The 27,323-nt window shown below is 38.0% G+C and overlaps 2 protein-coding genes across 2 annotated transcripts in view; one reads left to right on the plus strand and one right to left on the minus strand.

The window, feature by feature from the left end:
* Positions 1–155: 155 nt before the first annotated feature.
* ift88 (intraflagellar transport 88 homolog) lies at positions 156–25,502 on the minus strand. The gene is made up of 24 exons (XM_073473481.1): positions 25,348–25,502; positions 25,036–25,098; positions 24,821–24,880; positions 24,433–24,486; positions 24,049–24,112; positions 23,549–23,618; positions 22,558–22,648; positions 20,689–20,793; positions 19,309–19,411; positions 18,603–18,949; positions 17,611–17,681; positions 17,289–17,375; positions 16,945–17,044; positions 13,743–13,829; positions 13,351–13,537; positions 12,470–12,578; positions 12,133–12,283; positions 11,916–12,031; positions 11,403–11,455; positions 11,078–11,143; positions 10,864–10,970; positions 7,284–7,356; positions 1,677–1,784; positions 156–705 (listed from the first exon to the last, which is right to left on the minus strand). Exons 1-24 carry the CDS (start codon positions 25,426–25,428, stop codon positions 584–586), a joined length of 2,475 nt encoding a protein of 824 aa, XP_073329582.1. The 5' UTR covers positions 25,429–25,502; the 3' UTR covers positions 156–583.
* Positions 25,503–25,905: 403 nt separating this feature from the next.
* cryl1 (crystallin, lambda 1) overlaps positions 25,906–27,323 on the plus strand; it is a 34,093-nt gene continuing 32,675 nt past the window's right edge. Inside the window, exons 1-2 of the mRNA XM_073473730.1 lie at positions 25,906–25,984; positions 26,821–26,928. Coding sequence (XP_073329831.1) covers positions 25,959–25,984; positions 26,821–26,928 — 134 coding nt within the window. The 5' untranslated portion in view covers positions 25,906–25,958. The remainder of the gene's footprint in view (positions 25,985–26,820; positions 26,929–27,323) is intronic.

The following is a 27,323-nucleotide window of genomic DNA, read 5'->3' on the forward strand; positions in this document are numbered from 1 at the left end:
ATGCAGACTTTCAGTTTTAAAGATGTTTCAGGGCGTTTACACCCATATCGGTTGAACAGTGAAGAACTCGTAGTCCATTCAGCCTCGGGAGGAACAGTATGTCCAGAAAGTATTTCTGTAACGTCTACACACTTATCACACATCAGCACTTTGACCTCATTGTGATTCATTTTTAATCCACAGAGCAGGAGTACAGAACCAGAACAGATCTGTCCAAATAGTTTCACGCTGCAAGTTTTTTACATTCATTACATCCATGTATACACTGTAGGTATTCCTCTATAAAAATGAATTTGTATAAATAATTTCCTTTATGAAATCAGTGTAGGCCAAAGTGACTCAGATGTAAGGCAAAGATGATCAATCTGACAGAGGTTAAGACATCTCACTCCTACACTACAAACTGAACCCTCAGTGATGTCCATTAAAAATCATCTTTATCCTGTAACATTTGTTTTGTGCTGAGGAGCAACAAGACTTTAAATGTTTTGGTTTTGTGGTGAAACTTTGTGCTCTTGCCTTTGAAAGGTTACAAAAGAACAGAATGTTCCAACAACTCAGTGAAGGCCGAGGGTTGAAGCTGTTACTCCGGCAGCAGGTCGTCTCCCAGCTCTTCATCTGCAAAATCGTCATCCTCCACGCGCTTCTTGGCTCCCGTCTTTGGTCTCTCCATCTGAGGCCCCAGCGGGTCCACATATGACGCGTCTGCAAATTAGATGATGATTTTATTGATCATAGAAGTTAAAGAGCATTTCTATGAATGCTCTTAAAAATCTACACACGCGTCGTAAATCAGCAATTAAGAGCGAATGAACACCATGCTGTTAAGGGCTTCTTAATGTCTGCTGTCTGAGGTGCTGAAGATGATGCTGCAAGAGTAACTTGGCACATTTAACTGCCTGTAAGCCCGTCTTCATATCGAAAATATATACATCACAAAGCGTAAGTGTTCTACAGAAATGTTTTGTGCTTGGAATTCAGACATCGCTGTAAAAACTGGGACGACGTGCAGTAAACAGTCTTCATCCTTCAGCTGGCTGCCTTTTATAAATCATCAGGCTTTTGGGAACAGAAGCCCTGATCTGTCTGAAGAATTTCAGTTATCCAGTCAGAAATGTATCTTTAAGTATCAAAGAAGACCGTTTACACTTTTCCATTTTTTTCCCTTTCCTTGTGTGTTTTATATAGTTTCTTATGCCTGTAAATGATCTTAAAATTTAAAAACGTCAAAGTCCACACCAACAGAAGCTCCTCTCTACCACAGAAAACACTGCTCCTGAAACGCCTCGTCAGTAGTCCCACCTTTAATTCTGTGACTTTTTGACATCGCACTGCATCACCATGTCACATATTTGCATAATTAGTCTGTTAAGAATTGTAAGAACTGTTTGACTTTTTATGGCCGATCACAAACTGAAAAAAAGTCTCTTGGTCACCTTGTGGGAAATATTGTTGTCAGCAACTTTTAGTTTTAGTGGCTTGAAATGGCAGCAAGAGATGAAAACTCAGCTTTAAAACTGTACTGATTATAATATGTAAATACACTATATAAGATTGGTGGTTAAGGTGACAGTGAAACTCAAGAAAAAAAGGGATCCAAGATAAAAGAGAATCAATGTAACTGCTTTCAGAGGAGAAGAGCAAGAGTGAGACAGTAAAAAACTATGTTTCCTCACCTATTTCTTTGGGGCTGCTGGCCTCATAAGGCTCATTGGAACCAGGAAGTGACCTCATCTTGGCGCTCAGTCGCTCTCCTTTAGTGCTGTTGCTGCTGTGGCTGCTATCTGCACAGAAAACACAAACACGCACTCACATTAGCAAATGTACTGAATTATGAACCTTTAAAAGCATCAGCCATAAACCTGCAAGGCTCTTGCACATTTTGAATTTTAAAATTAACGTTATTAACTTGTATTTTTACACACTGTAAGCTGAAAACTAAGCCATGTAATTATCCAGCTCCACAAAATGAAATCACAGTTCATCAAATAACATGTGACCAACACTACTTGCCATACTTTCTAAGCTTTTGTGGTTCTCCGTCTACGTTCATATCACTGCTGTTGTATGACAGTGTCAGATGTGGTGTGAGAAGCTTCACGACTCTTGACATCCTTAACAATTTCAAACCCAACTGGACCAGACCAGTCACAGCTTCACAGAGGTCAAACTGAAGACAAGTTCGTGTTCTCACCTTCTGAAAAGTCAACATGGTGAAGATGTGAGATATTTATCTCACAGACAGTTAGTTATGAATGTGTGTGTGTGTGTGTGTGTGTGTGTGTGTGTGTGTGCGTGCGCACAGTGGTTAAACATTTTTCTCCAAAACATCTAAATATATTAAAGTTGATATTGGTACAATCATTTTTCTAAACAAGACAGTGTTGCCAGCGTTCAGGTTTATATTTTTCTATTTTGAGTGGTCACGTTTACTTTCATACAACCAACACTTGAGAAGAGAACATAAATATTTCAACCATTCATCCTTTATTTTACTGTCTCTGCTCGCTCGTTGACTAGCTCCCCAAACTGTAACATGGTGACTTAGGTTTGCCGGAGGTGTGTCCTGAGCTGTTTGCTTATTGTAGCTGGTAGTTTAATGCAGTGGCTTTCAGGCTTTCTGTGCCTGGGGTAAACCAAAGGGCAAGCCAAATCTCTGTACATGTTAATTTGTATCTACTAATGTGACAAACAGCTATATTACGCATGATACATCTATTAACAAAATGATTCAACAATTTACTTGAAACTTTGTAAAATTACATAAAAGCAGCAACACACTGATTTAAACCAGACAGGTCACTGAATTAAAATGAGGTAAACTGCTCCACACAATAAAGAGATCCATTTTCCCTTGTTATCCTCCTTAACACTGACTGTCAATCAGGGTGTTTGACGTGTCACACGCTAATAATTCCCGTCACCCAACAACTGATGCACGGTGAAATACTGAGGTTCCCTGGAAGGTTTTTAAAAGATTTTTTTAAGGTGCCAGAGGTATTTGCCTCTGTATTAGAAAATAATACATACAAAGTATTGATATAGTAAAATAAAAACCTTGTCATTACTTGTGTGGTTGTATCTTGCAATGATAACATATGGTTGTAACAATAATTTGGGAACCACAGGGTTTAAGTAACAAGTAATATGTTTCAGCTCAGCCTCACACCAATCTATCTGAATTTCTAGTTATTGTGTGTTTTTCGCCAAAACATAATTACTTCTTTTTTTTTTTTAAATGGCCGAGTTACTTAACCACAACCAAAAATGTGACAGTATTGCACGCTATGAGAGTGTCTGTAAGCTCAGCTCAGGTCCTCATCATCTTAGACACAGAGCTGCTACTCTTCACTCTTCAACATGTAATGAAGAACGTGTGTGTGTGTGTGCGTGTGTGTGTGTGTGTGTGTGTGTGTTCCAGGCTCAGATGACAGGCTGACAGAGCGATCTCCTGCACTGAAGGACAGACATGATTACAGACAGCAGCAGCCCACATCTGGCTGCCAGGTAGCCTTGGAAACTGACGAGCACAGAGACAGAAAGCTGGAAAACAGGAAGGAGGAGGAGGCCCGAAATTCTACCTTCCTTCAGTCCCAAACATCTCACACGAGGCCTCACATACTGCTGGCAAACTGAAACCTCTGCCTTTTCTCATTTTTTTCCTTCTTTTCGTGGTTTCTTTTATAAAACACAAGTGGGAGACATGGAAAAGAGCGATAACATGACAGGTTGGACGCCAGACTTCAAATCAATTGTGCCTAACAGTTTCCACAAATAAAGTTTCAAAGCTGTTTTTTCTCAGCAGCACAGAAGCACTAATGTTCCTGTGAAGGTTGACAACAACATTGATGAGTCAACTTTAAGGCTCTTGCAACTCACTTTCCAGCCCAAACTTGTTCGGAAAAACACTAAAAGATCTTAAAGGGTCAAACGTAAGGACAACAAATATCAACATTGCAACTCTAGACTAAATTTGTTGGACAGAGAGAATGAGAACACAAAAATTAAGAGAAAAAGAGAGAGTTAATAGTTAAGAGAAAGAGAAAGAGAGAAATAAGAAAAACAAATATGACGAACATTTAGGCACATGCCAGATCCTGCACCTCTGTCTTGCTCTGTGACAGTGGTTTTACCAGTTTCACATCAAAGAATACTGCAGGTTTGAATGCATGAGAAAACAAACAGCACTGACACACACAAAGACACACTCAACTTTCAGTGCTGCAAATGTGCAGACTTTACAGAAAAGAGGGAAAACTCTCAGGTGCTCTTGAGCTTTTCTCAAATATCTGACAGAGGTTTGGGTGATCACTCCTCCTCCTTCTCCTTCTCAGTGCGAACACTGACCGCAGTCCAACATCACAGCTGCCTGTCAGCCAGGATTTCTGGAGCAGTTTCAGGTGTTTTGATGGAAACACTATACTTAGGTTTCTCAACTTGAGTGTTTACCTACGGAAAACTGTTCTAAGTGCTTACTTCTGCTCTGCCAGTGCACAATGCTCAAAACTTCACTCAGATTGCATTCAGTAGTAAAAAATATTTGTATTCATTTCAAGTATGATTGTGCAAAAGCAGTATTTAAAAAAAAAACATAATATAAAAAGGTTAAGACTCTGGTATAAAGCCAGTGAAACTGTGCGTTTTTCCATTTTTCTATTGAAATGTGTCTCATTAGATGAAGGACAGAATGCGCTACATAAATAGATTTGTTTGTTTGTGTAAAGGGAAAGTCCACCTAAATACTGCTGTGGTGAAAAGCCAGATATGTAGATTCTTTACACATCAACATTTTCAGCATCTCTCATGGAAAGAGAAAGACGCTTCGCACACTGCAGGGCTCGACAGCTTCCCTTTTCACATTATCTAATCCAGCTAATCAAAGCTGGATCAGTTGAACAATGACTTCTTGACTAACACAGCACATTAATATGCATTATCACTGTAAAAATAAATAGCCATGAGATTATTGCAGTTGGTTTATGTGATTGATTAACAGATTGAATGAGTACAGCTAATAACATGGTACCCAAATCTAAATGTTCAATGTTGTCAATTCTTGTGGAAACTATTATTACAACTCAAGATCCCAGTGTTACTACAGTAACACAAAGAATGAAGAGGAGAGCAAGTTGTGAAGTAAAAAGAAAATACTGATTCTCATTCTTGAGATGTTGGTTAAGCTGCCAAGTGTTCACAAATGTTTGAAACCCACTCTGGATGTCAACAAATGGGAAATGACTGTAAAGAAACAAGAAAGTTCTACTTCTTCAAAAGGTTGTGTTGTCCAAGTGTTCTGAAGTTAAACCCTTCAAACCTTCAGCTTTCACTTAATTCATTTTGAGTGAGAATCTTACATACCTCTCCCTGAGTCCAACAGTGGACTAAGTTGTTTTGACTCAGGTTGAGATTCTGGACAGCAAAGAGGAAGCAGCGTGAGAGTACAGATAGAGAGAGCCAGAGAAACAGAGCAGCAGAAAAAAAAAAAAAAAAAAAAAAGAGAGAAGAAAAGATTACAGAGTCAGACTGAAAAGAATTCCACACAAATAGAGAACAATATAAATAGCACAGAGAGAAGCGGTGACAGTAGCATGTGTGCATATGTGAGAACTAATCTGCTAGCATTTTATAACTCTCTCACCTGCTTTAACATCCATCTCTGATGTGCCGTGAGAAAAAGGGTTTGGGGTTTAGATAAACAACTTAAAGCTTCACAACCAATATTCAACAATGTAGAAGAACAAACATGTTAGATGATGTTGTAAAAAGCTTGACAGGTAAGTTTGCTCTGGCAGTACAAAACACAATGAAACAGTAAAAGCACACAAGTTTGAGGTTTTCTAAACTGATCTGTCAGGACACCGGGGAGTAATCAAAGTGCTGGCCGAGTGGAGCAGCAGGCACATTAACAGGTGCCTGATGTATGTATCTAACTACACTACAGGACATTAAACTGCACAAGCGAGGAGAGCTGGGTCTCATTACAGTTTCTGGCAACTCTAGTTTGTCTGGATTGCATTTAAAATCTGCTGATGAGCCAGCTTTCCAGTGTTGGAGCCAGTCTAGTATGTGTCTGTATTTGTTGTGGATCTGTAGTGAAGGGAAGCCTAGACTGTGGAAGTGTGTCTTCTCCAGTTTCTGCTGTTACTTTTAGTAAAACAGTCTTATCCTACAAAGATGTGAGGCTACGTTAGCAGTCCACATAAACCACTTTGTATCCCTAAATGTTAGGATGCAGAAATTCATTTAACCAAGGAGGACTGTTAATCTGTCCTGGAGAGGTGTTCAACCGGTTGGTGACCTATCTAGGATTAGATGGATAGTTACATCTACAGTTCCTTTTAAGGACAGAACATGACTCTGGTCAGGACTCAGTGTGGTGTATCGAGGTATACCCATGATGCTGGCCTTCTTAGGAGAACTGAGGACAGGTGTGGAGATGCCTGCTGCCCAGCAGCATGTGTGAGCAACAGGTAGAGGAGAGAAGGAAGTGATGACATGATGACAATGAGCTGAACAGTACTGATGAGCCTTTAAACTTTGATTCTAATTAAAACCACCGGACATAAATACAGTAAATGACCTGAGCATGTTTATACATCTCCTGTACTGATATCAAAACAATACTTTAATAAAACCTCACTGTGAGGAGTAGAAACACTTACATTTTAAAAGAAAAATGAAAAAAATAAATAACAAATTAAATAAATAAACTCTCTTTGCTTTCATGACTGAATAAACTGAATAAACAAACTGACCTTAAAGGACAACACAATTCATACTGTTTTACTTTGTTTATATGTGGCGGACCCTGCCACCTTTCTAGCTTCAAACAGTGTTCTGGGACCTTATTTTCCTCTGAGAACAGCTTGTTTATTCACTTATGGATTTTCATATTATTACCTCATTAATATTGTAAATATTAAAATTTAGTTTGAATTTCTTTCTCTAAACTTCATAGTGCCCTTTTGAGACAAAAGCAAAACTATGCAAAGATAAAAAGTTAACACAAGCAGTAGTGCAAGAACTTTACTTATAGTGCCTTAAAAAGAAACAGAATCACTCAGTTCTAGCTTTTTGTGTTGAAGTTTTCAAAACTTCAAAACGTGCTATGAACACATTTAAAACTAAGAGTATTGAGGTCTGGAACACAGCCCTACTCGTGCTAACAATGTATGCACTCAGGCTGGTGTTAGGGACTCTGTATATACGGTAGGTGTTACAAAATGTAGAGTAAAGTTTCACCTTCCAAATATTTTCAGACCTACATGACTACAATGACTCACCAGCGCTCCCGGCGCTGCCCTCTCTGCCTTCTCGGCGACCTCTGGCACTGCCGTCACGCCCCGACTTCACCCTCTGCAGGAAGAGAGAAGGAGGGGGGAGGGACGAGGATATTAAAATTAAATTACAGACAAAATCGAAATTTCAAAGAATTTCTGTAATTTAATAACAGCATGCACTCTAAATAAATGAGCAGGCACATTTCATGCTGAATTTTCGTAATCTGGTCATTCTTTCCAACACTGAGCCTGTGCACTTCTCACCTCTCTCTTTATTCGTCTCTCCCTCTGTGTCACATGCGTTATGCCAGTTTTATTGGCAAGAAAAATATTTCTTATAACGTCTAACAAAAAGCTTACCAGAAACATTTAAAGAAAATTCTACTGGAATTTGATGGTGTATAAATGTCACATTTAAAGAAGTCTGACATAAACTCAGGGAGTACATGGCAGAAGCACGACCACAATGAGCAGTTAGCAACATGATGGATAAAAATAATAAAACATGGATATGGGTATTTCCATGGTGAAGTAAGACATTTAACATAAACACAACATAAGCTAGAGAAGTAATTTAATCTTCTTCACATTATTTTTGGTTCTAATCATTCTCTTATTCACTGCATACACTCAGCAGTTATATCAGTAAGATCAGTTGTCTTCTGCTGTCATTCAGTTTGGAGAATATGAGAATAATGAGTCAACCCTCTGGCTCTGTCTGGGTCTCCTCTGCTCCAACAGCATCTCTGGGCTCATTTAAAAGCAGCTGCTTGTCATTTGATAAAATCATCTTCCTCATCTGTTCCTGGCTCTGATGAATATCGCCACAGGACCAAGGCACACTGCTCTGTTACTTTGAATCTCCCCCTCTTCAAAACTTGACTGACCCCAAAAACACTGACAGTTTCTTGGATCACAGGCCTGTCATATATTTTGAGTTGGGAACGTAAGTTTTAGAGTCACCATCAATAGCAGATATTGCATCCTTTAACATAAGAATGTAAAGGTGAATTAATTTAAAGCAGCTACAAAGAACCTTGATTCTTTGATTCTGGCGGCCCCTGTGGACAAAAGAAACGGGTGAAGAGAGAAGCAACATATTCTTAACACTATTTTTATTTTTTAAACACAGCTGTTTGCAGGATGCATGGCAATTTGTGGCTGTGTAAGACTAAGGGCGCACTCACACTTGGCCCAGTTGCTCTGTACTGTGCTGAAGCACAATTGTCCCTCCTCCCAAGTCCCCTGATGGTCTGCACTCCCATTGCTCCGGCCGCAAGAACAACACAGAGAACATGACTGTAACTTTACTGACTTTGTGCCTTATTTTGTGTCATTTTGGTCATAGACAGCCCTCTCACATTCCTGGATTTCTTGATTATACAAGGTGGCGTAATACATGATTATACTTCATGTCCACATGCTTGTGCTCGTGCATGTGCAACCGAACCGTGCCGAAGCACACCTCTTCCAACTGTGCCAGGACCAAGAAAGTAAGAAATTACGGTACAGAGTGCTCACACTAGTCAAACAAACTGGACTTTTTGGGTCAAACATGTTTGGGCACGGTACAGTACCTAGTATGAGTGCGCCCTGAGTGCCATTTATACACCTGGGTTACATGAAATCCTGTAGCTAACAGTCTCGGTATAGTAATTCTGTTGAATTTAAGCACAAGTTGTCAACAATCCCGACGTCCCTTTACAGTGATAGTTACAATAAAAAAATTATTTTATAAGCTAGTTGACCTGCTGCTGTACCACCAGACTACAGAGCAGCTTCTTTCCTCAGACTGCAAGACTCCTCAGTTCATCATCAGCACGCCACCATAAAAAAAAAAAAACTAATCATTTTATGAGCTAGTCTCCTATTTAGGAAATCCAGGTATTAAGAATAACTATGAAGAAATAGCCATTTTTGTTGCTGATGGTATCTTTTGCATGTGTAGGTAACACAGTGGCAAATTTGTAAATCACTAATAAGACAACAGACATGACAGAATGATCTGTGATCTTGAAATAACCATTTAAAGGGTAACTCTTGGGTATGACTACTAGATATGTGAAAAAAGATTGCATTAAGTCTTTTGTGCCTCCAGAGGGGGCTGTGTGAAGTCAAATAAATGTCCTCAAGTAATGTCACTTGTGGCAGAATCAGATGGGACTACAATATATCTCATCTCTGCTTGAGGCTAGGAGCTTTTCCATGACATGATTTATCAGAATTTGAGCAAGAATGCGTGGACTAAAAAAGACGATATCTCTGGTTGTGCTGCATCGACTTAATCTTTTTTATTTAATCTGCCCATCATGAATCAGACAATGTTAATGTTGTGCAATGCTAAATAAATGGTGTACTCCTTCAAGAAAAAATGATAAGACAAGAAAATGGGAATTCAAAAGACAACTAAAGAGGATGTTATTTTGGGGTATATTCAATCGGGTCTTGCAGGATCATATTCAGGCTGAATAATTTCCACACGTGTCTAAACCAATCAGATACAAGCAAACAGTGCTCACCAATCTAGAGACATGCACATGTCCAGTAATTCTAACTTTAGATTGAAAAGTAAAACACAGGCTTCATTTCCACAATCAGAGAATACAACAAAAACTCTGGCTACAATCAAACCACTTATCTAATCCATTCAGCTGTCACAGGTGAAACTGAACAACTCAAACAACTGCATGTCACATCAGACATGGGGACAACTCTCCAAACAATGGTTTTAAATGATCCAGAATTACTGTAAGCCAGGTGTTAAACAGCTGGATAGCATCTGCTTTCCTCTGAACTTTCATGGAAATTCAACAGAAGAGAAAAACAGCTGTTTTTTTCATGCATTTCTGGAGCTGCAGCGACCACTGACCCATTTTATGGCAAAAGGACACAAGTATGTTTTCAATCAGTGTGTTGTTGTCCAGGCACAGACGACCGGACGCCAAGACATCGGTGAGGAAAAGATGATTAATGAAAGCTCACGAAAGGTTTGAAACATGACTGCAAAACAAGCAGGTCATTCATGAGGCTGCACACTGTTCATATTATTCAGATGGATAATTTGAATGTTACATCATTCTACTAAGCTGATTGTATAAGGTGAGTTAAAGAAAATGTATTATCTATTGTTTTGGTTGTGTGGTTTTTGTTTCACATCCCAACTGTCTCAATATTTTCCAGAAATAAAAGTTCATTGGTCTTTGAAAGGGTGTAGTGCTTTTTTATACCATTATATTGTAATTTTATCAGTGGCATAAACATGTCCCAAACTCACTGCTGTGGTTTTTCTGCTGAGCAATACCATAAGAGATACTGTCAATCTAACACTGTGGGCAGCGCTGTGAAATCTTTTTCATTAGGTGATGAAATTTGAGATTTGTTTCTGCAATTTCTGTAGTTTTACGCCTATTCAGTGATGTTAATTGGTTTCTCGCTAACTACCTTTCTCTAATTGTGTTTATTCCAAACAAACTGCAAATGTAAAAACACATAACTTCCTGTGTCCAACAATTTCCCAAGAAAGCGCTACGGGACAGCAAGTAAAAAGTAAACTGAAAAGGTGTGACAACCTGCAGAGACATACCTGTTCTCTGATCTCCTTCATCTTCTCCACCTTCTTCAGCTTGGTGGCATATTCTTGGACTTCCTTCAATCCCATGTCCGTGCACAGCCTCACCAAGAAACGCAGGCCTGGACAAACACAAGCAGTTTTTATTTTCTTCACACTCAGATCAATGGATCATCTGCTGTTGGTGAAGAGCTCTGTTGAAAGTTGTGTAACAAACAGGATGAATTACATTCAACGTTTTCTGGAAACTTGCGGTGAATGTCTTTATATGTTTCCAGAGCTTTCTGGTAGTTTCCTGTAAAGAAAAAAAAAAAGGATTTGACAAATTCATTGCTAGTTTCTTCAGAAAAAGACTAAGTCAATGTTTCTGAAGCTGTTAAGTGTTTAAATAAATCACAATAAACCTTTATCAAGCTGTTTGCTAGTGGATCGTGGACATGACATGTTTGGGAGGTCCAATGTGAAGTGAATCATTTATTCTAGTTTTGAGTATCAACTGGCAGGAACCAGGTGGCAACATACAACTTAACTCTTAAGAACAGAAATATTCTCACCACTTCTTCTGTAGCAGCTTGCCACCATTAGCTGCCACTTCACCTGGGTTGGTCTGAGAAACACAGCAGGAAAATATCCAGTCAGTATGGACATACAACCCTGCACTTAACTTTTTAATACTACGTTTCTTTGTTCTTTACCAGAGAGATTAAAAGCTCTGAATTCAGCTGGAAGGCAAAGAAAAGCAAATTATCTGTCCTCCTAGTTTAATAAAGTAATAACTTCCAGATGAGAACAAGCCACATAGCTGAAGAAAGAAGACTAAAGCAACATAAAAACAAGATGAAATAGGATCCAAAACACTTAATCATGTCAGAAAAATGTAGAAATAACACAATTTCATAGATATTTCTCAACATGACAGACTAGCTCTTAGGATTTGACTTTCTCTGGCATTACACTGGAGATGAGCAGCCAGTTTCTTAGATTATCATCAGTTTTACACAGATCTTTCTTATTTCTTACATATCACGCTATTTTCTTCTAAAGTAGTATGATTTGTCTTTACTTACTGTATGAGTGTGGCTCTTTCAAAGTACTGAATGGCCTTCTCACAGAACTGTGTCTCGATGTAGTAAGCCCCGAGCCACTCGATCACATCGATGTTGGAGGGGAAGTACCTGAAGGACTGGACAGCAACATCAACACACTTATAGGTGACCAAACACCAAATGTTACGTCAATTAATTAGTCCAAAGACAGAAAAACATTTAGTTATTCTCCTTGTACCTCGTAGTAGTGCTGGAAAGCCTGAGACTTGTCACCCTCGCTATCATGCAGCTCTCCCAGTTTGGCCAGTGTCTGAGGGTCAGTGGGAGTCACACTGATGACCTGCATCAACCACTCGATCGCCTGTTGGGGATCTTCCAAAAGCTCATAGATGAAGCCAGTGAGTCAAGGACCAACAGAAGCTCACATGAGAAGGGACAGAGATACAGGTTTGAATCCCTACATGAACATCTTCCCAGCAACATCTACTGAAAATTGAAGCAGTTAACCCATGTGACACAGACTAAACACATACATAATAATGAACAACAAATCACATTTCTTATCATTAGGATACAGGTGTGCCAGCTGGTACATGACTTGTGCACTGTTCCTCAGAATGGCATGGAGCTTCAGGAAGCAGTCCAGAGCCTCCTCCAGACGATTCAGTCTCTTATATGTTAGACCTGGTACAAAAAGATAGGAGCCAAAAACTGTATATCAACTTGGATCCTTTGCCAAGTGAAGTCCTTACAGTGTACTTGATATACTGTAAGTGGGCATTTTTAACATCAGCTGCTTTTCCAAACTCAGTTTTCCTGCAGAATGATTCAGCCATTAGAACAGAGCTGGGAACTTCTGTTTTTAGACATTTTTTGTTGTCACTTGCATGGGTCAGAGGAGAAAATTGATTCTTAGTTGCTGCCCGATTCTCTCTCAAAAGATTGTGTCTTGATGCAAAAAAGCTAATAATCAGAAAAAAATCCCAATTCTCAACATTTTAATTGCCTGTAACAATTTTGTAAGAGGGAGCTGTACATTCCTTATCACTGATACAATCAGATGGTGAAACATAACAGATGTAAACATGTGCGTCGTGTTTATGTTCTAAGCTTGGCTTATCTGTGAATTTTGGTGATGATGGATGACTGTGAGCCAAAATAATGGAAGTAAATTCATCTGCCTGTCTTAATTATGGATGATTAGAAATGTACTATGCTTAAGTGGTCACACAGTGAGAAAAAAAAAAGATTTATAGAAATCAAAACTTCTGATGCACCAACATACATTGACAATTGTTTTATAATTACATTGTAGGCCTGTGAATCAGACTCAAATCGAATCATGAGGTGCCTATAACCACCTTTAATCCAGATAACTGCTGCCATTCTGACAGTGACTCAACATCTTAGTTAATCTCTGCATCATCCACCACTGTATCGTGGAGAAGGATGTTACCCAGGTTGTAGAGGGCTTCAGTGCAGGAGGAATCGTTCCTCAGCGCTTCTTTGTAGAACTCTGCAGCCTTCTCATAGTCTTGCTTGGCAAACACTGTGTTCCCTTTGTTGTTTAGTGCTGCCGGGTTGTAGCGATCAGCGTTCATGGCGAGGTCAGCGTATCGATCAGCCTGGTCAAAGTCCTTCTCCTGTAACAAGTGAGAGGATTGGAGGGGAAGCATCTACTGGTGACAGCAAACACCCACAGAGCTAAAGTGTCCGTGACCACTTGAACAATTTCATGGCAAAAATAGTTGATCTTAATTAGGTATCAATCTTCTGAAGGGAATCTTCTCATAATACTCGAAGTATGTTATCTGAGAACCTTTTGATTAGTCAATGAGAGGATCTTACCAGGTAGTACAGGAAGGAGAGGTTGGTGGCTGCTGCACTCTTCACTCTGCTGTCCTTTTTCTCAAAGGTCTTCAGAGTTTCCACTGCCTGACAACACATAACAAAAGGTGATCAGGTTAAATGTTACACAGCAATACCGCCAATTGTAGAATTACATACATTTTCCTGATCAAAGCATGATGGGATCTGAAGCTTCAGGTGTTCATTATGAATAATGCTGAGCCATCACATCTTTAATCAATGTTTTTTATATCAGCAAATTTGACAATGTGTCAAATGTGTAGTTAAATGTATGTTTTGAATAAAATACAGTACATAAAACAGACCAGAATGACTACAAACACAAAGTAAATCCAAGCATTATCTTTTAAAGAGTTTAAAGGTAAAGACAGTTGCAGGATGCTGCAATAGTTTATCTAATGAGCTCAAGAGCTTTTATATCACAGACACATACAGTACATTTGTCAAGTGAAACATTTAACTGGTTATTATGCCGCTGTAAGAACAATTACATACTAAAGAGACTACCCAACAGTATTAGTGTGTAAAGATTAGCATTTTGAGAAACCACCAGCTAGGCTACAGCTGCACTGAGGCTTCAGGCTACACCCACCTCCACATATCTGTCAAGAGTATAAAAGCACCACACATGCATCAGATGTACATGGAGCTCCAACGTGTTCAGTATTAAAGAAATAGACTGATGATTATGAATTAATCGCATTAATACATTGTGAAAAAATATTTAAATGAATCAATAATTTGTGAAATAATTTAAAGGTCCCATATTTTAGAAAGTAATATTTCTGTCTTTTTTGTTTATAAAGCAGGTCGTGGTGCTACAGATACTGTAAAAGTATCAAATAACTCAATCCATGGAGAAATGCACAGCCCCGTATTCAGAAACACTGCCTTTAACAACGCCATCAGGACTCCTGTAAGGTTGTGATGTCACAGCTATACAGTCACTGCCCTCAGGAAACATTATGGGCTGTGGTCTGTGAGAGCTGACCAATTAGAACAGACTCGGCTTTTTGGAAACTTCTTGAATAAGGCACGAAAACAGCGTTCAGACAGAGGGTGAATGGAGGTGCTGCAGCAACAGACATTATGGGAAACATATTTAAGTAAACTGGAAAAAAATTTCTAGCAGGCACCCAAAATATGTAAATAAGCATGATCCCGAAAATGAGCATAATATGTGACCTTACCAAAGCCAAAATTTAGGATTATGAAATGTCACTTCATCCTTCTTCTTTTCATATTGATTCAGAATAACGTTGGTATTGTTGTTGCTCTAGCTAACAGGAGCAAACTGACCTGATTTAGAAGGAGTTTTTGAGCTTACTTGTTTAAGAGAGGCAGGGGATATGTGATTGGCTGAAAGGTGAGAGGGTGGTGAGAACACCACTGTCATGTAAAGTGTCATGAAGTAAAACTTGACATGAAGTGTGATATCGGTAAAATTATATCCAGTTGTTAATAATGAAATAACATTTCCTAATAGTGAATTCATAAAATCTTCCTTTATTTCACAAATTGTTGGGTCATTTATATATTTTAAACAACTTATACATGTTATTATTTTTTTCATAATGTATGTTTTATTTATTTAATATTGCAGATTTGGAAATCCATAGATATAAAGCGGCAAGAAAGATGGCTTGTGAAGTTTTATAGAATTGGAGAAGTGTGATCAGTGTTCTACTGTTGGCCTCAGAGCCGCTCCACTCAGTGGTATTTTGTTAATGAACGAACCATGGTTATAATTTCCTTTCTGCCCCCAGATTTTCCTTTCTGGTCTGTGGATTTTAAACCAATAACTGCTTCTCCACCTTGTCTTGGCAGTGCCGTTATTTGGAAAAGACATGCTTAAGGAAGAACATGTTGGGGAAAAATAACAACATAATCTAAATGTGAACATGGAAACAGAAGGCACACATACCTCAACCTTAGGCATGCAGATGGGAAGGAAACAAGACAAAAGCAAGAGAGAATGGAGGGGCAATGAGAAGTGGAAAGATTGATGCTGCACACTCATGAAACAGCCTTAACTGGAGAAAACAGACAGAAATAAACAACCCTGGGCAATAATTGTATGGAAACACAATGTTGTTAAAAAAGATGGAAAAAAACAAATATAAAAGGATAACAAAGACCAGATCACCCACATGTTACATATGTTTAAAGAGGAATACCACTCATTTTATAAAAATTTGAGAGCAACTGCTACCCTGAGACAGACACCGTTTTTCTGAGCTTTAACTAAAGTACCTTTTCAGGTTCAGAATTCCTAACACAATCATACAACAGTCACAATAAAAAACAAACATGTATAGCAAATATGTTCAAAACAAACATTTCATGTAAATTCTCGAAACTAAAATCTCAGTTATATATTATCTATTTACAAAGGTATAAGCCAGTACATTAGAGACTAAGCACAGTCTAGCTCTAGATGTTGATCTAGTCTAGTATAACTGCCACTTAAGGAAATAAGGCCTCATAACTGTCAAAGGAGTCAAAGGAGTGCCATAAAAAAGAAAACATCTGTAAAAGAATAAGAAAAATTGAGGAAATACAGTATAGAAGAAATGAACAAATTACATCTAAAAATAACTAGATAAAATATATATATATATAAAATATGTATATATATATTTATTTATATATATTTCTGCATTTATTTTATTAAAATAATAGTATAATAAATGTGGAAATATAAAGACAAACAGAAAAAGTAAGTAAAAAAATAATTATAGAGAAATAAAGACATGAATAAATACATGTTAAAATATAAAAACAACTGAAATATATAACAAAGAATAATTGTCAGCAATTCAGTTTATTTTCACATTTCTTTCTTTCTATATATTCTTATGAAGAAAGAAATGTGAAAATAAACTGAATTGCTAACAATTATTCTTTGATATATATTTCAGTGGTATTTATATTTAAACATCTATTCATTCTTTTATTTATTTCTCTTTCTCTTTATTTTTTTTGTTTGTCTTTATATTTCCGCATTTATTTTATTACTCTTTTACAGATTTATTCTTTTTTATGGCAATCCTAAGAAATACTTGCTCTAAAAAGTGTTGTGACAGCGTGATGTAAAGTTTTTAGTTGCCCTTCCTTTGCTTGGCAACAACCACAGCCAAAGCAGTGACAAGCCTTTTATATTGTTAAGAAAAACATTCACCTGGTTGAAGTCTTTCTGTCTGAGGTAGGTGATGGCTTTGTTTATCTCGAGATCGTTGGCGAGCTCAACATACTGAGAACTCTTAACCATATCCACACACCTAAAGAGAAACAACCATACACATCATATCATGCTTCTGCAAATAAAATAAATGGCATACATTTGTTTTATCTAAATTTGAACAAAAAAAAGGTGCATGAGAGCTGTTATGCAGATTTTGTTAGATTTTGTGAACTAGTAATATGTCTCAGTGTCAAGATACTGTATGTTTATCTGTGGCTGTACACTGTATGCCCTCTGGTGTTAAAATGTTCAGATGAAAAACAAAAACATCAGTAACAAACCAGTCAAATCCAGTTGCAAAAGAGGTTTCAATGGCCGGAGCAATGAGCTTGGCTGCAGTCATGATGTACTTCTCAGTCAGGACTTTTCTATGGACAGTCAACAGGGAGAAAACAGGACAGAGGTTTAGAAATAAATGGTACAAAATCCAAATATTTGAAAAAACAGAAAAACAATACTGTACTCTGATGCAGTGTGTTGTGTTCTGGTAACGAGGAGAAAGTCTCAAAAGTGTTTTGGTATTGAACACAACATGTCAGCTTGTTAGGATGATCGTGTTTTGCTGAAGGCTTGTGTGTTTGTGTGATGTGAGATTTTTCTTACAGATCTCTCTCCACCTGGTGAAGTTTGTCATTCTTGATGGCCTCGATGACCATATTTGAATTGGTGTCATCCTGAGAAAGATGACAGGACAAGGTTTACATTAAGATGTTACAAGCACCACATTTAACAATCCTGAGCACTTTGTTTTAAATATTGGCATTCTGCATATAGTCTGTTTTGACATATACAAGAAAGACCAGTAATTTTAAATATTTGACAAGCTGACATTTGGCTTCTCTTAGTAAATGTAAGGTTTGGGGAGACAAAATTGAACTTCCCTGCAGTCATCAATGGAGTAAATTCTCATTGAGCTACTAATCAGATGCATTTTTCAGCCAGGTAACAACCATGTTTGAGGCTTTTTTGGATGACAGATTATGAATTAATCTGCAGAAGACAGTAAGAGATTGACAAAATTGAATTCAACTGATGCAGATAACTGACGGAAGCATCGCTTGCAACAAGACAAAAAAGCTACAGTAAGAAGTTGATGTAAAGGGGACGTTCCAAAAACATTTTTAAATTTTCTACTCAATAGCAAAATCAACCTCTCTTTTGAGAGCAAAATAAGTTGTTTCAACTGTAACTGTGAAAGTGGAACCATTTAGATGAACAAAAAGTCCAAACAAATAACCTAAACATGAAAAAATAAAATAATAATAATATCTGATAATTTGTTCTTAGCTATGTTATTGTTTTTTTTCTATTGTCACATGAGTGAGAAAATAACAATTAATAAAAAGTTTAAGAATTAAAAACATACTCAGTTGCCAGACTTTAGTGACTCCATCAACATCCAGGTCAAGGAAACTGCTTGTTATTTTAGGAAAGTTAACATGAGTGATGTAGCTAATAGCTGGACAGATTTAGAACAGTGATCCAACTACAGAAACTTCATGGACGCGTGTGCACACACACAAATACAGATAAAGGGCTGATAACCTGTTTATTACATGCTATAAGTTAAATTAATATACATATTAGTTACTCACATTAGATGGGATGTACTTGTCTTCATCATCAATGCCCAGAGGAACAGAGATGAGCTTCTGAAAGGCCTTCTTCATCCTCTCACTGTCACCTATGGCGTAGTAGCACAGGATGAGGTTGAAGCCCGTCTTAATGTTGGGGCTCTCACTCATGATGTGCTCGAAAGATGTTATGGCGTCAGAGTATTGGCCCATACGGACAAAGACCACACCAATATTCTGCATGATCTTGATCCTCATTTCCTTGTGAGCATTGGAGATCTGATCCAGTGCCATTCGGTAGAACTTGATGGCTTTAGGGTAGTTCTTCTGTTTGACATAGATGTTGGCCATGTTGACTTTCAGACGGCCTGAGGAGCAGCACAAACGTAGTTTGCAAAAGTACAACGAATATTATGAAATATGAAACAGCATGAAACATGAGTTTATCTTTGTGTAGGTGATCTGGGGAAATTTCGACCATTGGGTGAGACACAAGGAAAAGAAGACACTTGTTTTCCAGTGCAGTTTTTCCATTCCATGTGCACCAGATTACAAGACAATATTTCAGTCAGCAAAGTGCAGTAGTACACTTTTTATTAAAACTGTTGTTTATTTGTACTGCACTGTCAAACCAGAATCAGATATCAGGTTATTTTCTTTGTGGATTTGAGAGCAGCCACAGTTTAAACACATCTGTAAGCAATATGAAGCTGAGTGTTCTGCTCACCTGCATTAGTGAACATCTTGTTCTTCACAATGACCTGGTAGCTGTTTAAGGCCTCTGGGTACATTTCATTGTTCGCATACTGGTTGGCAAGGTTGAGCAAAACCTGGTAATGACAGAAATGTTCGATATTTTGAAACCAAATAATGGAAAACAGGCAATGAAGGCAGGAACTGATTCTCAGAATCCAACTCCAAAATGTAACTTGGCTTTGGAGACAGCGGGCTTAACCACTCAGCTACATCATGTTGGCTGAGGTTCAAACCCTGCCAGATACTTCCTGTGCTGTGTCTCCCTCTAGCATGAAAATATCATTTCATGTGAAAAAAAAAACAGAATTCCCACTGTTTTCTGAAAACACTTGTTGTGTAAAGAACATAAAAGCTAAATGTGGCATGAGGACTCAAGAATAATAAAAAGGAGAATGCACGCTAGCATATACAGCAGCTGTTAGTACTTTGCATTAATGAGCAAATCTGGGCGGTGATATACAGATATATATAGGGCTGCAGAATATGCTATAAAAAATACATAAATAAAAATAATAAAATCATACTGTGATTATTTTGACACATATTATGATTCTGATATGACACACAATTAGTGAAGTTGATTATTTTTGCATCACAATTTTTAACTTCTACAAAAAAGCTATTGAAAATGTGATGATGTGATATTTGTGAGCCAGGACATCTCTGCAGCACTACAGTATCTCATTATAATGCTGTTTGTCACATATTTTACCTTCAACAAAAAACTGCAGCTTCTGTGATTGGGATATTTCACTTAGCTATATTGTAAATATGTATTAAATATACATTCGTATATATTCCTAATGTTCTAATTTGGTTGTATTCTGTATAAAAACAATAAAGGCTTTCTATTCTACTCAATTTTGATAGTATCTTAACTTGTGCAGCCTTAATTTCTTATTCTGATTGGTAATAAACTTGGAGAATTTGACATCAAAACTAAAAATTTCAACTACAGTTTGATAGTAACACCTTCTTGCTAGAGCTGACAAATACCCCAGAATGCAATACAGCTAATCTACAGAACAAGTGGCATTTTAAATGGGAATTGCTAAAGCTCTTTCTCTCTCTACCATACTTAGCCACCACACTCTCAGTACAGTTCATAACCAAATATATCGCGAAACACAGCAGTATTTACTGTATCACAGTTAATAACTAAGAATGCAAAAAACAATAGGTCGTTTTTTTTCCTTCAGCAACTATTAAAAACCAGGCTTAAAGAGTGGTTTTCCCAATAGGTGGGACTGACACTTCTTCGGCATATCATTTAAGAGTGTAGGAAGTAAATCTTCCATCATTTGACTTGCAGACACTCGACCAACTATTAATATTCAGCAGTTGTACTTACAGAGTAGGTGAGGTCTAAATTGATGTTGTCAGTATTGCCAGACTGTTCCCTCTGTCTCACCAGTGCTCTCTCCTTCCTCCCTGCCTCTTTGGCTTTTTCAAGAGCCTGTAGGAACACATCACATGCACACACAAAGACACAACCACCACACATACACAGGTCAGAAGTTGTGACACTAGTCACGTCAAGTCCCTTGACTGATACAAAATGCATATCTGCAAGAACTGACAAGACACTTTATGAGAAAGCATTTGAATGCTTCAGCTATACTGAATTTTTGTTGCACTTAATGACAATTACAAACTCAACCTCTTTTTTAAAGATGCAATATGTAAGAACTGGCTACCTGTCGAATTCATATTCCAAACAAATAGGGGGCAGCATTTCACCGGAGTAACCACTAACTGCTGTTAAGTGTAGCTGCTATTAGCTCAGTTAGCCGTGCCGCTAGTGATTCCTGCTGGAGGCTTGGGGACCAGGGGAGTGTTCACACTGCTAGCACAGGGGCTTTGGACTGGAGTGGGACATGGCTAGCTGGTTAGCATGCTAACTTCAGTAGATATCTCTGCAAAATAATACACAATCATCATTATGTCAAAACCAATGTTTAGTTTTAGTTGATTTTTGAATGTTTTCAACTAAAATTCTTACATCTTGCCCCTTTAATAAATGTATTTATTATATACATTTATTATATTAAATATAGACTTACTATACTTACTGTACTTTTATGACAGGACATGTAACATGACTACGTGTCACCCTTAAGACATGCTCTAGATGAAGCTGTTGAGTACATGTTTAGGTAAATGAGTGTAAACTCGTGATGCAGACAAATATACAGGTTTTCACATGCCTGCAGGGGGAGACAGAGACCTGAGGAGTACAATTCCTGTAAGTTTCAGGGAATAGTTAAGTTAAAACACTAAGCGTTTTTATACTAAACAGCAACCCGCCAATTTGGCTGTACTTTTTGCGTCTAGGTCCACGAATTTAGACAGACTGCGGTATATTGGGGGTCTGTTTTGGTCTGCCAATATGACGCCCAGGAGGGTACACTTTTTGCCGCCTCCATTGCTATGTAAATCCAAGTCGTCGATGTCCCGACAATTGCGTGACATGGGCAGAGGTGTCGATGACGTGTGCACTGTTGTGCGACCCACAGCTGGGAGTTTTAAAAGCAGGAAACAGCTGATCACAGCAGTCAGTTCATCACTTCATCCGCGGACATCAAGATGAGCAACTGGAAAGCCGCTGAGATCCGGGAGATGCTAACCATCACAGTCGAGAGCATCGTCAATAACCACATCACTCATCAGTATTCACGCCCAACTTCGTGCTTCACGTCATGTCACATGTTTACGCCTCCCCCAGTGGCGGCTTTTTTGAAAAGGAGGAATATTACACCTCCGTTTCACATAGACAAGACGGCAGATTGCAGCCTTTACCTGGCTGCAAATGTGGCGCATTTTCTAACTAAAAGGGGCTACTGACTATGTTCATCATTAAGTGTACAAGCATGTCCACACTATAGCATGATATTGCCTGAAGAAAAGGGGTCTAACTGCCAAAGTTGCCCTCAGCCAACAAACAAAAAATACAGTTTTAATGTATAAATAAAGACACAATTATTCAAAATATAAAAGTGCACAGGAAATATGTAGGGTGATAAGAGTTTAATCTGGGTTGAATTTGCTAGAACGTGTAATGCGCCTTTGACTTTAACCTGACACTCAGCCCAGTGTGCTGGAGTAAAGTGCTGACACAATTAAAAATTAATCACTATTCACTGCCTCACTGGAGGCCATTCTATCCAAATCCACACAGCCATTATTACTATCAGTAGGTTAAAGAATGACAGAGTCTGACCAGTTGTAAGGCTCCTCTGCTCTGTGCCATGCAGCTCTCTTCTATCAGGTCATTCACTTTCTTCTCCAGTATCTTAATCTTCTCCTCAGGCCTGCAAGACAACACACACAGAAATACAATGGGTGATATTGTTGCTTGAAAGCACAAGCCTTTCTCATTCTGCTTCCCAAAACATGGCTTGTTAGAGACCGTTCAGTCATAACCATGTATTAGAAGCATGACAAAAACCTTTTATAGTAAAGAGAATTAAAATTTGCCCCAAACATCATGCAGTTTGTTTAATTTACAGTAAATTAAAGTAGATACTCTGGAAAACACATATAAATACGTTGGATTTATTGTTTTGTAGTAATCAAAAATATAATATTCATAATCTACACATAATTCTATTATTACTAGTCCCAGTGTTTTTTTGTCATATTAATTGCTCATACATTTGCTTTGGACATAAGAATTATATCTTATTATGACTGGATATTAGGGATGCAACGGTAGAGTTTTCCCACAGTTCGGTATGCATCACAGTTTTTGGGCCACGGTAACGGTACGGTTTCAATATCTTAATATAAAACTACTCACACTAGCAAAGGCAATATTGCATGTAAAAATAATTAAAAGCAGATATAGTCAAACCACAAACCTTATTATAAAAATTTAACACTTATCTTAATTGCCTTCCATAAAAAACATATGCAGTATCCAATCAAGTTAAACAGCAAACATTATTGTAGTATTGTATTGTACTGTATTGTATTGTATTGTTTGCCTTTGTGTATTGAACCTAACAGGGCGTATTGAAAGGTTCGATAAAATATTGAATATTGTTGCATCCCTACTGGATATGCATCTTTGGATCCTAAGTTCAAAATGTGATAACACCTACAAAAACCTACATGCATGTACTTCTAAGAGGATAACACTAATCTTGAATGATGTAGGGATAATCTGAAACACTGAAACAGACAAATCAGTTTAAAGAATGACAACTCACGTGTCCTCATTCTTTGCTTCAAGGGCAGGTGCAGGACCTCTGGACTGGCCCAGAGGGTCAAAGGTGGAGCCTGAAAATACAAATCATACTAATCATCAGTGTCACAGGAATCCTATATTGTTTACATAATTACAATCTGTCCTTATATATATACATGGAGGTTCATAATTATAAAAAGAGCTAAATTTCCTTGGGTTTTTAAGACTACAACCAGTTAAAATTAGCATTACCACTCACCCTGCATGATAGCTCATTGACATCTGTGTTTGAGTGTGTGCACGTATGAGCAGCAAAAACCTTTGTAATAAAGCCATATAACATTGTTTTTTTAATTCATAGAATGAAACTGAATGAAAAAAAAAACGAAAAAAATAAGAAGCCACAGAATCACTAGCTAAACCCTAGTCACATGGTGAATCAAATCAACACATATGTATCAAGAGTGAATCACTAAAATGGATGTCATAGACATTTTTTGCTTGTGCCTCCTTTGAACTCACCGCGGGTCAGGGAGGAGGTGTAACCTGCTGCTCTGACTGCGGTCATTGGTCGGGCTGCACCATCCTGTCACATTTGAAAAAAGCAAATAAAATAAACCAAGCAAAATATGTAGTGATGGCATCCCCTTATATGCTTAATTTTCACCTTTTTTAAAAAAAAAAAAAACAGAGCCATTATCCACGTTGAGCAGTATGTTAGGTTGTTGTTGAACTTGGACTACATACATGATTTTGACCAATCGTAAAGAGTAAAACCCATAACAAAACCTACATTAAACCCCTAACTTTATATTCTGAGATAGTGAGATTAATAACTGTCAACTAACACATAATGAAAACTATACAGGACCCTAAATGCACCCTTGATTGATCAATCCAGCTCACCTGCACAGCTCCAGTCACGGGTCTGCCCATTGAAGAGGCCATAGGAATCCGAGACTTCATGAAACAACAAGTATGAGACAGATGAGAATAATTTAGGCATGCTAACCTGATAATATGATTTATCATGGAAATATAAGACAAAAAAGAGTTTATTAATAAGAATGTATATTTGACTGCTCTTCATCAAGAACTTGGTTATTGTGAGTGTATGTTGTTTTTAATCCTGTAATTTGTTTTTGTGATTTGTTCAGCTGCATTTACGTCTTTTTTTCACACAGAAAAAGTCTGTGGGTACCAAAACGTTACTTTATTCTGATTTAATAAAAGTCTTGAAATGACTCTCCTTCTCTACAAGACTACTTGAGCTGCAAGTGTTTGCAATACTTACGCCAAAGGACGATGCCAAAGGCCGAGCTCCAATGGCAGTGCCAGGAAATTTGGCAGTCATCTGGATAAATGAAGGATAGTTTTTAATAGGTATTAACAAATAAGTGCGTTTAGGACATAATCTATCCTCCCTAGGTCTCTCTCTCTCTCTCTCTCTCTCTCTCTCACACACACACACACACACACACACACACACACAATAAAATCATTACGTACCGGAGGTCTTCTTCCATGACTTGTCCTCACTGCTTGCTGGAAGCCCACATCATTCTCCAACTCCTTGAAATTGGTCAACAATTAGTCTTTTTCGTTCTTTCCATACCAAAATGTCCAATACAGAAGTAGGCACTGTGACCACTTAAGACAATTATAGTAATAAAAGATAAGTATTTGTGTTGTCGTTCGCCACCTCTCCAGATACTATGCTATGTAGCATTTATTGTATCATTGTTAGCTGTACACTTCAATGCAAACAGGTTTGAGCTTTCAGCCAACTGTAGGGCTAGATAACGTTAGCATACAACTCACCTCGGAGTCAAATGTTGGATTATAGTCGTTGTAACCCGAATAAAGATCATCCTCCTCCATAGCCAGATGCACATTTTCCATTTTTCTCTCTCCAGAGAGGCGGTGTAATACGAAAAAACAGTTTTATGAGTGAAGCAACAGCAACGGTAGTTTGTTGTCGTTTTATGAATCAATCCCACAATTCAACGCGGCGTGGGTGGGACACTTTCGTTCACAAACCTCTGATTGGTTACTTACGTGTCAATCATGAATTGGGGTTAATATAATTGGCTGAAACTGGATCCATCCGTTGCTAGGATACATGTATAAACTAGCCGCTTAATCTTTTTATTTTCCCGCAAACTATGTCATCGTTTTTTGTCTTAAACAATATATGTATAACTGGAACAATAGCAGCTGATTAATGGCGGATATGTTGTTTGTTTGTGATTTGTTTTGGGCGGGGAAAATGCAGTGTATTGTAATTTTTGGGATCTTTGGTCCTTCTAGGTTACCGTACTAGCATTTAGCAGCGTGACTTCGGAGGGGTGGTGCTCCTACAGTTTAATAATAGCAGTGCGGCATTTGTCAGAGTTCGACTATTAACTTGTCATTACACGAGCTCTGCTGACATGAAGATCATTACTGTGATTGGCAGGTGAGCAAGAAAAACTTACGGTGTTAAAGTTTGCTCCCAGGCTTTTATGCTAACGCTACTTGTAGAATGCAATGATTGAACTTACATGAAAGTTAGCATACTGTACTTATAAACTGTTTTAGTGAAAGGATACTGTATTAGCATTTTTCTACTCTTCTGTTCTTTTGCACATGATTTGAGTTTAGTGTTTATGCATTATGTACTTTCATGTGACTGTTGCGTCACCATACGAGATTATTCTGAATGCATGCTCTACATCTTTTGTCGGGGTTTCCTGATTTCTTGTCGTTTACCATGAAACCTTTGCAGCTTCCCTTTCAGTTATGTTTTATTATATACTATTAGCTACAGACCTGCCTCAACCCACTCTATTAAGTAGCTCAGCAGTTGTATTGAGGCTATTAGAACCCACTTTGTGAAGGTTTACACACACACTTTAACCTGTTTTCTGTACCTTGTTCATTATTTCTGTGCACCCAGCTGAACTTGGCAGGCCTCTGAGATGAAATTAAGAAGAAATTAAATACAACACGTCACAGCTAAATATTCACTCCTTTTTTCACAAGTTTTGAGAGTAACTTAAAGTATGTACATACGTACACACAGGACAGAAGATCAAAACGCACTGAAGTGAATATCCACAGCAGGAATTTGCAAAACTGACGCTGACACAGCAGAACCTGCAGGGCCTTTGCTGTGTGACTGACCTCCCTGTGTCGGGAAGGAAGGGTACACCGCTGGCCATTACAAAAACAGACAGGCAAAGCAAAGGAGATACTGCAGCATAATGTAAGACGGGTTTTATTTAAGTATGTCCACACATGTGTGTATTTCAGTGGACTGATAGGCCGCTCCTGGTCTATGGTGTTTGTCAGTGGAGGCTACACTGTGAAGATCTATGACAACCAACCAGGACAGGCTGCCAAGGCCATCACAGAGATCAGGTCAGTCCCAATACACAATACAGCTATCTTTATCTTGTATTTAAATAAGTGCCAAATGCCACTGAGTTCCAGAGATGAAGTTGGGCAACAGCCATTATCTCCAAGCCTCAGCAAAATTATCTGAATGGTACATCTGCAACTTTAGATTTTAATTGTATTTTCTTGATTAATTGATTAGTTATTTGGTCTTTGTTTCCCAAAGTCCAAGATGACGTCCTCAAATGTCTTTTTTGTCCACAACCCAGAGATATTCAGTTTACTGTCATAGAGAGCAAAGAGGAAAGACACCAGAAAATTTTCAAACGTAAGAAGCTGGAATTTTGACTTTTTTTTTTTAAAACTTACTCAGATCGATTAATCAGTGATGAAAATAGTTGGCAATTGATTTAATTGTT

The sequence above is a fragment of the Pagrus major genome, chromosome 9 (assembly GCF_040436345.1).
Source record: "Pagrus major chromosome 9, Pma_NU_1.0".
Lineage (NCBI taxonomy): Eukaryota > Metazoa > Chordata > Actinopteri > Spariformes > Sparidae > Pagrus > Pagrus major.

Excerpts from the sequence above, each read along its gene's own strand:
- ift88 (XM_073473481.1), bottom strand. The coding sequence starts at position 25,428 with ATGGAAAATGTGCATCTGGCTATGGAGGAGGATGATCTTTATTCGGGT. Across the intron at positions 13,538-13,742 it reads TCTCCTTCCTGTACTACCTG|GAGAAGGACTTTGACCAGGC; the intron begins GTAAGATCCTCT and ends CACTTGTTACAG. Across the intron at positions 11,456-11,915 it reads GAAAGAGCCACACTCATACA|ACCAACCCAGGTGAAGTGGC; the intron begins GTAAGTAAAGAC and ends TGTGTTTCTCAG.